The sequence below is a fragment of the Asterias rubens genome, chromosome 14 (genome assembly GCF_902459465.1).
Source record: "Asterias rubens chromosome 14, eAstRub1.3, whole genome shotgun sequence".
Taxonomy (NCBI): domain Eukaryota; kingdom Metazoa; phylum Echinodermata; class Asteroidea; order Forcipulatida; family Asteriidae; genus Asterias; species Asterias rubens.
This window is the reverse complement of record NC_047075.1, coordinates 3,187,870-3,206,107: the sequence shown is the minus strand read 5'-3', so window position 1 is coordinate 3,206,107 and position 18,238 is coordinate 3,187,870. Positions and strand designations below refer to the sequence as shown.

The following is an 18,238-nucleotide window of genomic DNA, read 5'->3' as shown; positions in this document are numbered from 1 at the left end:
AGTAACTCGTCCTTACTCGAGATAAGACTAGTCCTAACTCTTTGTGAAATCCACCCCAGTACCTTTAACAGAGTCACTGTTTCTGTTAGTGCTCTGAATATATTTGCATAAATTGACTGCTAGTTGCATAAATTGACTGCTATTTGTTTATTGATTTGTATTGCATATTTATTTGCATTTTATGTGTATGTGACAGCTTTGTGTTTATTTATCTCATGTTTTTATAATATTGAAATGCCATGAATTGTATTTATTTGTATTGAAAAATATTGCATAATGCACATGATTATGAACTACCCAACTTTGTGTTTCTTTGCCTTAGAATGAATTTGCATGTATCAATTTGCATATGCAAATGAATATGGACTATTTAACTTTGTATTTATTTGCCTTGAATGAATTTGCATATATCAATTTGCATATGCAAATGAATATGGACTATTTAACTTTGTGTTTCTTTGCCTTAGAATGAATTTGCATGTATCAATTTGCATATATGCAAATGAATATGGACTATTTAACTTTGTATTTATTTGCCTTGAATGAATTTGCATATATACTGATGAACTCCTCTGTTATTTATTTCATTGCCTTGAATATATTTGCATATTACACTGTTGTGTTTGTACATTGCTTCCTTTGTTTATTTTTTATAATCCGCAATTGTGCAAGTGTGCAATTGTCTCTAAACTGAATTACATTTTGGTGTGATAAGTGATATTTTCTTTCCCTTTTAGGCATTTATTTGCAGGATTGTAGTCAATAGATAGATATTGTTATTTTTTGTTGACATGAACACCTTTGTATGTTGAAAGATCTTATTCATCTGTCAATCCCACCCTTTTCAACCCCCCCCCCCAAATAAATAAATAAATAAATAAATACATTTTTAGGGCAGAAGTATAACTTATTTCCTTGCCCTATTGTCAATAAAGATTCCTGTAGACAGGCCTAGCTATTACTCTTTTAGTATACATGTAAGAGCATTATATAGATTTATGCTTGGGCCCAATTTCATAGAGCTGCTTAAGCAGAAAAGAGCACTTAAATAATTGTCTGCTAAGCAAAAGTGTGCAGGATACCAGTCATAGACTTTACATGTGAGGTTCTATTTTGGCTGGTAACCTTATTTTGTTCACCATAAATTTGTTCTGCTTAGCTGCTTGTTGTGCTTGAAACATAGAGTTATGTATAAGAACTAGGGGGCGCACTGGTGATGCTTCGTGCACAAACGCCACGGGACCGCAAGATGACAAGCGCGCCATTCTGTACGCGCGTTGAATATGAAATACACGTTTGAGTTTTTTTTTTGAACGCTCACGCGATGCTGTTTGTTCAACTTACAAAATGGCCGCACAAACACACGCTATGAGATGGCTGTTTTGTCAACTTAGAAAATGGCCGCCTGCGCCCATGCCAGGGTGCTGTTTAGGCCAGTGCGCCCTCTAGTTCTTATATATAACTCTATGGCTTGAAAGCATCTCTATGAAATTGGAAAGGGTTAACTTAAAACAGATGTTATCTTGGACCCTTTTCACAGACCCTTTTTTTAATGTTATTAGTATGGAAATAAACTAAACCATTGAATTTACAAAAAATTATATTGTAACTATAAATATATTTTAAACAAAAGATTTGGTAACAATTCTTTTGCAACTAATTTTGTTTTTCCTTCGTTGCTGCACCTTTGTTTTCCAGAACACCAACCACTGAAGGGCCAATCAGCAGCCTTGTCATCACAAAAGGACATCCACGGTCCCCCCGCCCCCTCGGACCTCCACCTAAGACGCCCCACCCGCCTTGAGGCCCTTCAACCCGGTGGGAAGACAAAGAAGGGCAAGAAAAAACACTTCAATTCTCTGGAACCTATATGAAGGGGGTAGTTTCCACTTCATTTGGTGCGATAATGCTCATCTGTGAGCTGTGAGGGGAGATCACCCCCTGTGTGGACAGTGGTATAGTCCAAGCAAATCTAGTTTGGTAGGTAGACTAGATACACGTAGTTTACAAGTAGGTATATTCTGATCTGGAATAATACTTGGACCCATTTTGAAGGGGGTGTTCTACCACTGCTGACAATGGTATTGCACTTCTGTGAGGGGAGATCACCCCTGTGTGGACAGTGGTAAAGTCCAGTCAAATCTATCTCGGGAGGTAGGTAGAAACAAAAGCATATTCCTAATTAGACAAATACTTGATTCCATTTTGAGGGGTGTTCTAGCACTGCTTATTGTGATAATGCACCTCTGTGAGGGGACTTCACCCCCCTTTAAATACATGGTGTAGTCTATTTGTGTATGTGCGTGTATATCTGACCCCCACCGGAACAATTGTATGGTGTCCAAAATGAGAATAAAAACGTTCTTGTATCACTGCGAGTTTATCTGACCCCCACCGGAATAATGGCCTCTAAAAAAAAGAAAAAATGCACTTTTACCATCGTAAGTTTGAAAAACCGTTAGTAAAGAATATTCTTATAATGTTTCTTTCTTTCTGTCTTTCTTTATTTTTTCTTGGGGGGGGGGATTTATTTTGTTCTAAAAATTGTAGAACTTAAAGGCAGTGGACACTATTGGTAATTACTCAAAATAATTCTTAGCATAAAATAAAACCTTACTTGGCTACGAGTAATGGGGAGAGGTTGATGGTATAAAACATTGTGAGAAACGGCTCCCTCTGAAGTGACATAGTTCCGAGAAAGTAATTTTCCATGAATTTGATTTTGCAACCTCAGATTTAGAATTTGATGTCCGGAAATCAAGCATCTGAAAGCACACAACTTTGTGTGACAAGGGTGTTTTTCGCAACGTCGACGACCAGTTGAGCTCAAATTTTCACAGGTTTGTTATTTTATGCATGTTGAGATACAGCAAGTGAGAACACTGGTATTTGACAATTACCAATAGTGTCCAGTGTCTTTAAGGATTTGAAGGCAAGCAGGGTAGAAAGTTGACGCAGTCTGTAAGTTGATGTATCCATTTGGTATAAGAAAGTACATGTCATGCATGTTTTTATCTGCCCGCACACAACACGCGTCATATGAATATACATGTAGTCTTGACTTATGAATATGTGTGAGGCATAGTCAGATTTACATATTAACCCAAATAGTGCATGCCGTACCATGCCTCAAAATATAGCGCTCAGTGTTCTGTAGTAAGTAAAAATTCATAAAGATTTTTTGTATTTGCCGTCCAAAATTGGTTCAGAAAGTAGTCGATGTGGATTTTTTTTTCTTTTTTCTTCTTTTTTTTAAATGTTATTTCTTGAGTGTGTTTTCTGTATATTTAAGTTCCGATCGAAAGACGTGTAAATATTTGTGTACATTTAAACGGACGTCTGCATATTTATTGTAAGCGAAAGAATAAGACGTTTTATCTGCGCTTATTGAGAGACTATTTTTGCAATTTTGTTTTAAAAAAATATACGTTTGTGTGTGCGCATTTTACCTTCAGCTTTGATATGTGTAAAAAAAGTAATATAGAGTCATTGTGTACAGTATAATATATTCAAAAATCAAGTTGTTTATAAAAGAGAAGTTGGTTAAGTTGTATTCAAGAGCGACCATTGGCGAGTAGCCGAGGAGTTGCTGAAAAGTTAAGTTTTTCAGAAGTAAAAACCAATTCGCGCCATTTAAGAAAAATATAAAGGGACGGTGCATCAATGGTTTTTGGAAGGGTACATTCATTCCAATCCTATAGTTTTCAAGAAACATCATTAAGGGATGATACATCGTTGGTTTTTTGAAGCGTACATTCATTCAACGTCTCTAGTTTTCAAGAAACATACAAAGGGACGGTACGCCATTATTTTTTTCTTTTTTCGTACATTTACTCCAATCCTCTAGTTAAAAAAGGAACATTATAAAGGGATGGTTCATCATTGGTTTTTGGAAGAGTACGTTCATTCAAATCCTCTAGTTTCCAAGAAACATATCATAAAGGGATGGTGCCTCATTGGTTTTTGGAAGAATACATTCATTCCAATCCTCTAGTTTTCAATACATCATTGGTTTGTGGAAGAGTACATTCATTCCAATCCTCTAGTTTTCAATACATCATTGGTTTGTGGAAGAGAACATTCATTCCAATCCTCTAGTTTTCAATACATCATTGGTTTGTGAAGAGAACATTCATTCCAATCCTATAGTTTTCAATACATCAATGGTTTGGGAAGAGAACATTCATTCAAATCCTCTAGTTTTCAATACATCAGTGGTTTGGTAAGAGAACATTCATTCCAATCCTATAGTTTTCAATACATCAGTGGTTTGGGAAGAGAACATTCATTCAAATCCTCTAGTTTTCAATACATCATTGGTTTGTGAAGAGAACATTCATTCCAATCCTATAGTTTTCAATACATCAATGGTTTGGGAAGAGAACATTCATTCAAATCCTCTAGTTTTCAATACATCAGTGGTTTGGGAAGAGAACATTCATTCCAATCCTATAGTTTTCAATACATCAGTGGTTTGGGAAGAGAACATTCATTCAAATCCTCTAGTTTTCAATACATCAATGGTTTGGGAAGAGAACATTCATTCAAATCCTCTAGTTTTCAATACATCAGTGGTTTGGGAAGAGAACATTCATTCTAATCCTCTAGTTTTCAATACATCAATGGTTTGGGAAGAGAACATTCATTCCAATCCTATAGTTTTCAAGAAATAAAGTTATAAAGGGATGGTACATAATTGGTTTTGGGTAAACAACATTCGTTTGGATGGCATTGGTGATCTGTGCGTAAAGCGCTCACCTCTCACCATTTTGGACCTAGTTTGATTCCCTGCAAGGTCATTTACAATGTATGTGAGTCTGGGATCAACTTTTCCACAACTTACCCTGGAATAGTCTTTGGAAGGTGCTTTAACATGCAAAAAAACAAACATTACTACAAAAGGTGCAAACTGAGTGGAGAAAACGGTGTCATGTTTTGTACAGGCGCGGCGCTGTGTATAAAAACGATTTGTGGAATTTTGCTCCAATTTCAGTATCTTGTATTATTTTGAAAGTTCCGTCCTTGTCTGCATGACCCTTGCTGTAGTCTATCTGCGCTGTACAGTTATATCATATAAGAATAATATCTATAAAAGAAAAGAAACTTGTAGAATTTGTGTAGTATGTTATTCGAATACAGGTACAGCAGGCGCGGACCATGGGAATGGGCCCAGTGGACCCATAGCGGCTACCCGCTTTCAACAACTTTTTTATATCTTACGTCGATTTCACCAAACTCTTTCTAACTTAGGATTAATCTTAGGACTTAGGACAAGTTAAGTTCCATATCCATAGACGTTAGGACGTATTGAACCCATCCTAAGTTAGGACGAGATAGCACTAATCCTATTGTTTGTGAAAATGGCTGCCGGCAAACGGCGTCGCCGAACACCATCTGTTTTTTCTTTCCCCATCTCACTCCAGACCTAAGTTCATAATTCCAGCTATATCTCTGAATTCTACTTGCCGGTTCCACTGTGAGTCTTTTCAGCTGTTATCGGTAAAGTAATTTTTCTATAAATGATAAATATTCAACCTGGAACCAATTTCCCGAAGGCCAGTGATTGCTAGTGTAAAATAACAGGATAGATTTGGTTGATTTTTATGAATCAAAAGCCCCTTTCACCCACAAGCAATTTATCAAGGGTCCCTTGCTGCATTGTAGCATGGTTGTGAAATTCCCCCCCCCCCCTGGATTCGCGCCTGTGCAGCTTTAAGATTAATGTAAAACCATAGAGTTATATATAAGAACTAGAGGGCGCACTGGTGATGCTTCTTGCACAAACGCGACAGGACCGCAAGGAGACACGCGTGCGCCACTCTGTACGCACGTTGAATATAAAACACACGTTTGGGTTTGTGTTAGTTGAACGCTATGCGATGCTGTTTTTTCAACTTACAAAATGGAGGCACAAACACACGCTAAGCAATGCCTGTTTTTTCAACTTAGAAAATGGCCGCCTGCGTGCATGCTGGGTCGCGTATATAGGCCAGTGCGCCCTCTAGTTCTTATATATAACTCTATGTGTAATACTGAGTACTTGAGTAATGGAGTGGTGGTATTCTTGTATTGCTCATGAATCATTCCAATCAGTTTGCATGGATGAAGGCACAAACCAAAAAAGTTTTCTCAAAGTATCAATGAGGGCTGTCAGAGTTCAATGCCCAGATTAAAGGAACATGTTGCACAAAATTTAGCATAAAAACTTACTTGGTAATGTTAAGTATGGCGGACGTGATACGCACACGTCACACGCCACGACTGATGCCACGCTCACCATGTTGGTGGTCATTAGGTTTACGTGTAAACGCCGCGTCGCCTAAAATGCGCACTTCACTGACTAACAAACGTTCTATTTCTATGGTCAATACGCAGAAATTTACCACAACTTTACAGTGTTGTAGCATTGTGTCCGCCATACCTCAAAAAGGCTTATGGAGAGCTGTTGATATGTAGTTTAAAACATTGTGATAAACGGCTGTCTCTGAAGTAACGTAGTTTTTGAGAAAGAGGGAGTTTCTCACTTAAATATTAAAAGACTTCAGGCCTGAAGCCTTTTATTGGCATCGCAATGCACACATATTTGTGCAACTAGGGTGTTTTTTCTTTCATTATTGTCTTGAAACTTCGATGACCAATTAAGTCCAAAATTTAAAAGGCTTGTTATTTTATGAATACATGTATGTTGAGATACACCAAGTGAGAAGACTGGTCTCTGACAATTTTGAACTGTTCGATTGTTTTAAGGCCGGTTTATAGTCGGTCGCACAATGGAAATTTTGACGCGCGATACAGTTTTTAGTCATCGCTGAGGCCCCAAAACTGTGGTTTTTTTTTGTCACGCGCAAGATTTCCATCACCCGACCATCGCACGACAGACTATAAACTGTACTTTAATCCTTTATAAATGTAAGGTTCGGTACACAATAAAATTTCATATCAAATTTTGGGGCATAACAAATTTGATCTTATCTAACTTTGTGTAATTTGAAAGCTTGTAACGGCATCAATGTACTAGCAAAAAAACAGTTTTGAATTTGGGCAGGAACGGCATGGTTTTGGCGCGAAGGGTTTTGCGTTTCATGCCTCCATCCACTCAAATGCGATTAAAAGCTTTAATAGATCTGTGCAATAAACCTGGGTAGATACAAAATTGTGAGTCAGTGCAGAAATGTTGTTGGGCGATTTCCCCCAAACGTATCTTTATACTTCAAGCGAGATATGGACCCAATTTCATGGCTCTGCTTACCGTAAGCAAAGATTTGACTTGCGGAAGCAGGGAATTACACGCTTACGTCAGGCGTATTTTGCGGGTTAGCAGGGAATTTTGGCTTGTGCGCGTGCATACACCACCGTACTACAACTATTCATTCTATGCTTACATATCTAGCGCAGAAATTTGGCACATGCCCTGCATTTATAAGCGCAGAATTCGGCGGTAACAGGGCCATGAAATTGGGCCGTATGTTTGGGAGATATGATGTTTATGCGCTGACGGGACTAAATGTAGTGTGTTTACTTGATAATATTAAGAATTACTAAATAGTTGTCAAGAGATTGTGTCTGTTATTCACTTGTGACGAACACGGTTGTAGGCGTCAACAATAAGAACTAGTAATAAACCCATTGACAAGTAGACATTTATCCATTGTTTTTCTTTTCATGATTAGGTTGTCAACTTGTTTGTATCTCCTCGCATCACAGGAATGTCCCATTAAATATAGAGGCCTCGTTAAATATATCAGAGCCCCGTTGTCATGGGCAGCGCGCTCTTTCAATAGCTTAATAGTCACAGCCTCAGTATCAATTTGTAGCGCACTTGGCTAAATCAATCACAAGAACCATCTCTGCCCTCACAGATATGAATTTACTCTGCGCTAGATTAAAGCTTGAAGTATTACTGACAAATAACATACATAACTCATTCATTCGTAGTACATTTACATCACATATGCATGTAGCTTTTAATACAAGTACTTCATGTTGTTAAGAAAGTGACATTATTTAATAAATGCTATTCTGCCACGAAAGTTATATACAATTATAGTTGCAGTTGTAGCAGGTCGTTCACAAAGTTAGGCATTCGGCATTAAACTTGGTCTCGGTTTCAAGACCTTCATATGGATTTTTCCCCAGCCTCGCTACCATGGACAGCGCGCGGTATCGTTTGATAGCTGTGCGTAAGTCTAGTCTAGCTACCATCGGCAGCGCGCCATATCGCTCTATAGCTGTGCGTAAGTCTAGTCTAGCTACCATCGACAGCGCGCCGTATCGCTCGATAGCTGTGCGTAAGTCTATTCCAGCTACCATCGGCAGCGCGCCATATCGCTCTATAGCTGTGCGTAAGTCTATTCTAGCTACCATCGACAGCGCGCCGTATCGCTCGATAGCTGGTAAGTCTAGTCTAGCTACCATCGGCAGCGCGCCGTATCACTCTATAGCTGTGCATAAGTCTATTCCAGCTACCATCGACAGCGCGCCGTATCGCTCGATAGCTGTGCGTAAGTCTATTCCAGCTACCATCGGCAGCGCGCCATATCGCTCTATAGCTGTGCGTAAGTCTATTCTAGCTACCATCGACAGCGCGCCGTATCCCTCTATAGCTGTGCGTAAGTCTATTCCAGCTACCATCGGCAGCACGCCGTATCGCTCGATAGCTGTGCGTAAGTCTATTCCAGCTACCATCGGCAGCGCGCCGTATCCCTCTATAGCTGTGCGTAAGTCTATTCCAGCTACCATCGGCAGCACGCCGTATCGCTCGATAGCTGTGCGTAAGTCTATTCCAGCTACCATCGGCAGCGCGCCATATCGCTCTATAGCTGTAAGTCTATTCTAGCTACCATCGACAGCGCGCCGTATCCCTCTATAGCTGTGCGTAAGTCTATTCCAGCTACCATCGGCAGCACGCCGTATCGCTCGATAGCTGTGCGTAAGTCTATTCCAGCTACCATCGGCAGCGCGCCATATCGCTCTATAGCTGTGCGTAAGTCTATTCCAGCTACCATCGGCAGCACGCCGTATCGCTCGATAGCTGTGCGTAAGTCTATTCCAGCTACCATCGGCAGCGCGCCATATCGCTCTATAGCTGTGCGTAAGTCTAGTCTAGCTACCATCGGCAGCGCGCCGTATCGCTCGATAGCTGTGCATAAGTCTAGTCCAGCTACCATCGGCAGCGCGTCGTATCACTCTATAGCTGTGCATAAGTCTATTCCAGCTACCATCAACAGCGCGCCGTATCCCTCTATAGCTGTGCGTAAGTCTATTCTAGCTACCATCGGCAGCACGCCGTATCGCTCCATAGTTGTGCGTAAGCCTAGTCTAGCTACCATGGGCAGGGCGCCGAATCGCCCGCTAGCTTTGCGCAAGTCCTTCCCACACAGATCCTTGCCATCTCCTTGGTCACTTGGCCATGGTACTTAACCAAGACACTTTACCATTGCTTCATCCTCAGGATGGGACGTAAAGCTGTTGGTCCCATGTCTTGTGTAACGCATGTTAAAGTACCAGTACACTTTATCAAAAAGAGAAGGGGTTCGCCGCGGTGTTCTTGGCTGTGGCTGCTATATGTTGTGCATATGTTGAGATACATCAAGTGAGAACACTAGAACAAATATCAATAGTCTCCAGTGTCTTTAATTGCAAAGAATTTGTTTACCACAAGACCCCTGAGCTAGCCAGTACCAAAGTTCGTAAAAACCAAATAATAATCTTTATCCCGAAGCAAAATTCACATCTAATATTTATCTTCTGTTAGCACTGTCAGTCACATACATATAAAAACACATCATTTGCAATGGAGTACAATATTTACCCTAACAACAGTTCATTTTAAAGTAAAATATAGTAAGGGGAAAAGAAAACTTACGGATGAAAATAAAATGGAAGGAATAGACATAAATAAAAAATACTGATGTTCTGAACATTAAACTTAAATTTAAAAAATGTGAAAATTTCTGTACTACAGCAAAACTATAACAACACTCAAGTACATATATGTGATAAAATATTCATAAAATTTTACATAGATAAACATTAAATGAGCAAGTTGAAATATTACAGACCAAGGTAGTGGGGAAAACCAACTACAGATTAGAGAGAACTGGGCCCAATTTCATTGAGCTGCTAAGCACAAAAATTTGCTTAGCATGAATATTCTCCCTTGATAAAAACAGGATTAGCAACCAAATTTCCACATGATTTTCAGGATAAGCTAACAACTGCTGAACACCAGTAACAAGCAATATGCAACAAATGGAAAATTTTGTTTGTAATCCTGCTTGTATCAAGGATGTAATTTCATATTTGTACTTGGCAGCTCTATGAAATAGACCCTTCCCATTAAATATGTAAATTGCACATAGCTCGTTCGCACTAACGTTTTGGTTGGCAAAATGAGGGAACATCGCGCTGTTTTGTACACGGCTAATGGATGCGAGAGAGAGATTATCTGGAGCACACTGTATACAAACCCCTTCAAGTTGATTTCCCAACGAGTTTCAGCACTATCCTGGTCTTTTTGACGGTGTCCAGTTGGAAGTGTTCCGATCTAGTAAACCGTTGGTGGCTCTCGCCTTGTAGGACGGTGCAGCCGACCTGTCGATCGTTGACGGGTCGCGGTGCTATGCTTCGCTGGACATCATTCATGTCGCCACTCTCAAAGTAGTCGCCATTTGAAGAGATGCTGAAGTGGCCAAACCCTAACGAGGGGCAAAAAACACACACAAAAATTAAGTTAAAAATAAAGCATTTTTGAAATATTGCTGAAAATTAGTCCCTGTTTGAAGTGATGCTCAAGTGGCCAATGGCGGAAAAAATGGGGCAAAGAAACCACAAACAAATTCATTTCAAAATGAGGCATTTTTGAGATGTTGTTGAACATGCTGTTCAGCCTACCTCGAGAGAGATCATTCAATGTCTCGTCCTTCTCCGGCGTAAAGGTCACGCAGATGACCCCGTTATTGGGGTCATCCAACCTGACCCCCGACCCGGAAGGGGCGCAGCGTGCCTCCATGAAGTGGAACTTCTTCTGGTCCATCGCTGGTCTCTCCAAGACGATAAATCCCTTCGGATCGATTGTCCATTCGCCTGCGATTTTCCCGTTGTTCTCAACGAGGGCGCTACAGCGAAGACGCTCGTCGATATTCCTTAGCTGTATTGTGTAGGGAGAGTTGAAGGGCAAGATGGCAAAAGCCCCCTCAGTTGTGTGGTAGTGTACCCCCTGCGGAATGCGCACTTGGTACGATCCGATGGCGATGAAATCAACTTTGCGAAAGTCTAAAATAATAAAAAACATGGAAGTCCCAGTATTAAGATAAACGTAGCTAGAGCCAGAATTCTTAAATATAGCACTTTGTATCAAAGTGTTTAGTACTATTTTCCTGCAAGGTATAATAATAATAATAATAATAAGAATAACAATTGTGGCTTTTTATATAGTGCACATGAGTCACTCAGTGACGCTCCTGGCGCTGTAACATACAGTCTTTCCTGCCAGATGTGGGACTGCGTTTGAATTAAGAGACTTAATTCTGATAGCACCATGTAATGTTTTTACAAGGTACTGTGGCGCAATTTGCTGCCGATCGGACCAGGAACACCGGGGCGAACCCTTCTCTTTTTGATAAGTGCACTGTATTTGGAGCTACGTTTTTGAAGTATGATACCTATACCTTTATAGCACCATGTAATGCTTTAACACTGGAGCGTACCCCTTCTCTTTTCGATAAATGCACTGGGTTCTATTAGGTACATTGTACATTACACAACACACAACACCAACGACTTTACATCCCATCTGAAGGACGTATCAATCATGGTTAAGTGTCTTGCTTATTCTAAGGACACAAGCGTCACCTGAAATTGAACCCGGGCCGGAGACAAGCAAACTATGCAGCAAAATGTTATCGCTTTATTAACGATTAGGTCACCGTGGTCAAGTGGTTAGACTGCAGGACTTGCAATCACAAGGTTGTGGGTTCGAATCCCCCAGCTAACCACTGATTTCACAACGACTACATATAAATATTGTTCTCTAGTTACTGAATCACAATTTCTTGACTTGTGCAATTCATAATCATAGACGTTAAACCAATGTTTGTATGAGAGAGATTGGTTGTTGCCAGCTTGGTGTTTATATCCCTTTGTGGGAGTTTGCTGAGTTCCCTTGATGGGAAGATCATTCAAACAAACAAACAGACCCACCATCATAACTTCTTTAAAATTAACCCACACCATAGTCAAGCAAACAATGCACCAAAATTATAGACGTAGTGACCTATAATTTCATTCAAACCGCCCTCTGTTGACAAAACACTGTCTACGTCATGTTTCGCCCGTGCAAAAAGACGCGTAGTCATGGTAAGATTGCATACACTTTCTAGCTGGCTGCCAAAACACAAAGGTTTTGCCCGGCGGAATGCGCGCGAATCATGTTATGGTTTTCGAGTGACGTCAGAGGTCACATCGTCTATAAAGCAAGAAGTCTCGCTTAGCGATACTCACCATATAACTTCTTGCCGCTGAACCCAGAAAGAAGGAGTAGATCCGCCTCCGTCTCTGTCATCTGTTGGGACACTGGGTGGACTCCTTCTCCAATTGACTCATTGTTTTTCTCCTCTGAAAAAAAAAAAAAAAAAAAAAAAAAAAGTGTTTCAGAATTCTGAGTTTTAGTGTTTTTGAAAAATGTACAGCATATTTTCAAATGCTTTGTTTGCCTCTAACAAAAGGGGGAAAGGGTACTGCAATGGGAGACTTTCTGGGACGATAGAGGGCAGCAGACTTACCGGGTAAATCCATTGTTCTCAGAATTATGCGCATGTTCAGAACTACGTAAACAATGGAAATTTACCCGGTATGTCTGCTGCCGACTAGCGTTGGAAAGTCTCCTATTCATCTTCTTCTTCTTCTTCCTTTCTTGTGCAGCCTTTATAATTGAAGTAGTCGCACTGCCAGACACACCGGGGCGAACCCCTTCCCTTTGCAATGAGTGTGTGCTGTGGTCTTTACCTGCGCTGATAATTGTTAACCCTTCTCTTTGCAATGAGTGTGTGCTGTGGTCTTTACCTGCGCTGATAATTCTTATCCCCTTCTCTTTGCAATGAGTGTGTACTGTGGTCTTTACCTGCGCTGATAATTGTTAACCCTTCTCTTTGCAATGAGTGTGTACTGTGGTCTTTACCTGCGCTGATAATTCTTATCCCCTTCTCTTTGCAATGAGTGTGTACTGTGGTCTTTACCTGCGCTGATAATTGTTAACCCTTCTCTTTGCAATGAGTGTGTGCTGTGGTCTTTACCTGCGCTGATAATTCTTATCCCCTTCTCTTTGCAATGAGTGTGTACTGTGGTCTTTACCTGCGCTGATAATTCTTAACCCTCCTCTTTGCAATGAGTGTGTGCTGTGGTCTTTACCTGCGCTGATAATTCTTATCCCCTTCTCTTTGCAATGAGTGTGTACTGTGGTCTTTACCTGCGCTGATAATTGTTAACCCTTCTCTTTGCAATGAGTGTGTGCTGTGGTCTTTACCTGCGCTGATAATTGTTAACCCTTCTTTTTGCAATGAGTGTGTGCTGTGGTCTTTACCTGCGCTGATAATTGTTAACCCTTCTCTTTCAATGAGTGTGTGCTGTGGTCTTTACCTGCGTTGATAATTCTTAACCCTTCTCTTTGCAATGAGTGTGTGCTGTGGTCTTTACCTGCGCTGATAATTGTAAACCCTTCTCTTTGCAATGAGTGTGTGCTGTGGTCTTTACCTGCGCTGATAATTGTTAACCCTTCTCTTTGCAATGAGTGTGTACTGTGGTCTTTACCTGCGCTGATAGTTGTTAACCCTTCTCTTTGCAATGAGTGTGTACTGTGGTCTTTACCTGCGTTGATAATTGTTAACCCTTCTCTTTCAATGAGTGTGTGCTGTGGTCTTTACCTGCGCTGATAGTTGTTAACCCTTCTCTTTGCAATGAGTGTGTGCTGTGGTCTTTACCTGCATTGATAATTGTTAACCCTTCTCTTTGCAATGAGTGTGTACTGTGGTCTTTACCTGCGCTGATAATTGTTAAATAACAAATGTGACAGGTGAAACCTGTATGGTTTTGTTTTCCCTGTTAATTTGATAAATTCCCTTTTGTTTCCAGACTTGATAAAGAACTCCCTGTGTCACACAAACACACAGGGCCTATAGCTTTACGCCCCCTTTCGAGGGACAAAGCAGTGGTTAAATGTCTTGCTTAAGGACACAAGTGTCACGACTCATAAAACCACACTCCCTTGAAAGCGGTTAGAGCTAGAGTTCAGTGGCAGTGCTCTAACCGCTCGGCCATGACACCTCCACCAAATCATGATCCAAATCTCTCTTTTCCCGGGGATCGTTAAAAGTAATCCCAATGTGTTGAACAACATAGGATTAAGAAATTGTTGGCTGCCACCATTGTATTTGGCGTAGGAGGCAAGTCGAAGATTCTAGCATGACCGAGTGGCTTTTCAGATAAAATTGGCAAATTCGTATCTGGAACAACAAAACAGAAGCGCTGAAAGTTTCACATCAAGCAAAATCACTATCTTTGACGTGTTTGATTACTAACAACTAATTGACTGACTCCTCATGAATATTCATGAATTACCAGAGTTGACACGCACTCTCGCTGCCTGGTATGGTATGGTACCCTGACCTCTCCCATTCATTATGTTCATTGCTTGTGTGTTTCCTCCCATAAACTGCGAAGCTACTCCTGAAAAAAAAAAAAAAAAAAAACTCTATTTAAAAAAAAGAAGATTATCAGAGCTGGCTCCACCAGCTTTGGACACTACGAACGAAAATACAGTCTCAGTGTCTGAATAGCCTTGTTTGACCGCATTATTGAGTAAGGATTCTTCAAACAAAGACCGTTGATTTGAACTGGACAAGAAGGTATTTTTTATTTCACGCAGTGATCATAAAAAAAAATCAATTGCAGCGGACAAGACGCACCGAAAGATAAGACGCACCGAAAGATAAGACGCACCGATGTTTTGGGGGTCAAAAAAGTCAGATAAGACTCGTCTTATCCGCAGGAAAATACGGTCATTCCCCCTTGGCCAAGTGGTTGTAGGACTTGCAATCTCAAGGTTGTGGGATCCAGTTTGATCATTAGCTAGACCAACATGCAACTCATTTAATAGTTGGCGCTTGCGCAATGGGTAATTGCGAAAAGATCTACGTGGCTCACCACCACATCTTACCATTTGGTGTATACTCCCCACCCAAGCTTGATGTGCCCATCACAATGTTCCCGTTGACTGTCTTTTCTCCCGTCATCTTTTCGGCAACCGCATACGTGTTTACGGCAGGGATATTCATCTCCTTTGTGGTCTGCACATTGCTAGGAAAACGCTTCAACCCTACTTCTTCTTCTTCTAAAAGGTGGGTCAGCTCTTGGGGAGCTCTTCCGATTTGGGAGGGACATGACTTAGTCGGCACAGCCTTAGCGTGACCCGAACCTCCGGGCGGTGCGGTCGTCGAGCTCGGGACAGACTTAACTCTTTGCATAGTGTGCTGTTCACTGCCAGGTGGTGGCTGGGAACCAGTGTACGGCTGGTACCCTTGTTGAAGCGGAGCGACGGGATACTGGGCTTGGGCGGGACTCACTGGAACAAATTGACCGGTGTGACTCTGAATGTACTGCTGCTGCTGCTGCTGCTGCTGCTGCTGGGACAACAACATCTGCAGATGCTGTTGCTGCTGCAGTAACTGTTGCTGCTGCTGCTGCTGCAATGTTAACTGCTGTTGGTTCGGATAACCTGTAGAGCCTGGGTATTGTGACCTCTGCTGGTGTTGGCTTTGTGGACTTTGCTGGTACAAGCTCGGGTCCATTTGCTGCATAGGGTAGCCCACCCCCGGTAGCAGTTGTGGCTGTTGCGGGTAGTCTTGTGGCAAGTTGCCTTGGTAACTAGCAGGGGGTGCCGCACCTTGAAGATTTTGTTGTACTTGTGTTTGTCGACGCTGTAGTTGGTCTGCAAAATACAAAAAGGGTGAAAATACTTGATTGCACGTCATTGGATTGTATCGTAATTTGGGTGTGATCCCTGGCTACACGGCAGTTAACGGTTGTATGGCTTCTGACTGGCACCCCCGAACAAAGATATTGACAAAATAGGGACACCGCCAACATAGGGCTAGATAGCTCAGTTGGTAGAGGGCGGCACGTTAATCCGTAGGTCGTTGGTTTGAATCCCACTCTGTCAATTCTTTGTTCAACCTCAAAAAATGGATTAAAAAAAGAACAATCTTTACTTTAAAGACACTGGACAGTGAACACGTTTAGTAATTGTCACAGACAAGTGTTCTCATTTGGTGTACTGTACAGGTCACTGCCTCGGACATACTGAGCTGGCAGTGAACAGGCTGGTGCTATTGGCCCCTACTCAGGGTCAATGTTCCCGAGGAAGACCACAAACCACCTATGTGGACACCTTGTGCCGGGACTCTGAACTGCGTCGGGAAGAGCTGCGTACAGCAATGGAGGACCAACGTGTTTGGAGGGCCATCATCCGATATTCCGCATCGACTGAATGAAATGAATGATCTAATTAGTATTATTAGGGCCTTTACCTTGAATTCCTGCTTCATCTCGGTAAAATTATCAAGAACCAGGCCTCGGCAGGTTTAAACCACTAGTTGAAACCTCTTCACCAGACATTGATTCCCTTATTATGATTAGGGCCTTTACCTTGAATTCCTGCTGAATTGGCACTCTGGCTTAGTCTGTCATCCTTTGTTTGTTCTTTGAAAGCACTACACGGCCAACTCTTGGTAAGTGGATCTCCTACCATTAAAAAACACACAAAGTTTCTCAGACCACAAAAATAATAATTATAATAGGTATATTTAAAGGGCTTTGCAAAAAGGCGCTGAACAGGACAAGACGAGAAACAAGAAGACAAAGACGAAGGCTACGAGAACAAAAATATTTTAAGACATTTCCTGAAAATGGCGATAGAAGGAGCATATTCCTGATATTGATGGGAATTTAGTTCCACAGTTTAGGACAGCTACAGAAAATGATCTGTAGCACTTACGAAAGTAGGAAATTCCGCGCTTACTTACACCAAGCGTACTTCACAGGTTAGCACGAAATGTTTACTTGTGCGCTTGCGTACTCCATGTACACATTCTTGGCTTGTAAGCGAAGAATGATGGTCGCAAGCGCAGATTCAGCAAAAAGCAGAGCCATCAATTTTCTTCCCTCATAGAAAAAAAAAGCATATGAATAAAAAACTCACCTTGACTTGTGTCAGATGAAGCTTGCTCAAACTTCTCCACAATCTTGACGAGACGTTTTAGTTTTTGTTTCCCAAGAGCATCCTTCAACGTCACAAGATTGTCCTCGTCTAAATCATCTTGTCTCTGCATCTCAACGAGGAGCTGGGTCCCCGTAGATATCTTGACGGCCGCTGGGTACCTCAAAAGCAATTTTATATCGCCCACATCTTGCTCTGTCAGTCCGTCGGCAATCTCTTTTAGGAGAGAGCTGTAGCTTGTCACTGCTGATTTGGCCATTTTTGTTGTAACGATCAGGTCGATCCCTGGCTACACGGTGAATGGCTTCTGACTGACACCTCGATCAAAGATATTGTCAAAATAGGAAGACCGCCAACATAGATGGCTTAGTTGGTAGAGCGTCAGCACGTCAATCTGGAAGACATTAGTTCGAGTCGTCCCACTCTAGTAAATTTTCTTTCATGAACCTAAAAAAGCAGAAGATGTTTTCAGACAGAATTGAAAGAGAATCAAAGGTAGCGATCCTCCTTTCCCGTAGTTGCGATAACGTAACCCTCCTCATGCTCTACCTGCCGCCGGGAGGAGGGATACGTTATATCGCAACTACTTTTCACCTCAAAGTCAAAGTGAATAAGAAAAAGGTGAAATCTGTGGATGAAATTTTGAAAATAAAAAATATTAAGAAAGCACTGAATTGGTGAAAAAAGGTAAAGTTAACAAGAAAAATGAACAGTAGTTTTTGATGGGCGCGATCTTTGAAATTTATTTAACAAGAAACTAAAACACCCCAAAGAAATTAAAAAATAAACATGATAAAAAAATATATAAAAACCAATCACACTCAAATTAGACCAAAGAAAACTTAACCCCAAACTCACAAGACAAGAACATAAACAAAAACAACAACAACAACAAACTGTCAGTGTCATCATTCCCATTTTAGCATTCGACCGGAAGTCGCATGTCTGGCTTGACCCCCAACGTGGATT

At 41.2% G+C, this 18,238-nt stretch overlaps 3 protein-coding genes across 5 annotated transcripts in view; 2 read left to right on the top strand and 1 right to left on the bottom strand.

The window, feature by feature from the left end:
- LOC117299047 (kinesin-like protein KIF17) overlaps positions 1-2,557 on the top strand; it is a 39,575-nt gene extending 37,018 nt beyond the window's left edge. For all 3 annotated transcript variants that reach the window (XM_033782448.1, XM_033782449.1, XM_033782447.1), the window contains one exon: positions 1,699-2,557. In XM_033782448.1, the coding sequence (XP_033638339.1) occupies positions 1,699-1,874 (176 nt within the window). In that variant the 3' untranslated portion in view covers positions 1,875-2,557. The remainder of the gene's footprint in view (positions 1-1,698) is intronic.
- A 5,317-nt stretch (positions 2,558-7,874) lies between these two features.
- Positions 7,875-9,495, top strand: LOC117299046. The gene is made up of 2 exons (XM_033782446.1): positions 7,875-8,790; positions 8,841-9,495. Exons 1-2 carry the CDS (start codon positions 8,147-8,149, stop codon positions 9,418-9,420), a joined length of 1,224 nt encoding a protein of 407 aa, XP_033638337.1. The 5' UTR covers positions 7,875-8,146; the 3' UTR covers positions 9,421-9,495.
- A 704-nt stretch (positions 9,496-10,199) lies between these two features.
- Positions 10,200-17,785, bottom strand: LOC117299045. The gene is made up of 7 exons (XM_033782445.1): positions 17,252-17,785; positions 16,699-16,794; positions 15,212-15,982; positions 14,614-14,721; positions 12,502-12,615; positions 10,894-11,274; positions 10,200-10,697 (listed from the first exon to the last, which is right to left on the bottom strand). Exons 1-7 carry the CDS (start codon positions 17,526-17,528, stop codon positions 10,474-10,476), a joined length of 1,971 nt encoding a protein of 656 aa, XP_033638336.1. The 5' UTR covers positions 17,529-17,785; the 3' UTR covers positions 10,200-10,473.
- Positions 17,786-18,238: the final 453 nt, after the last annotated feature.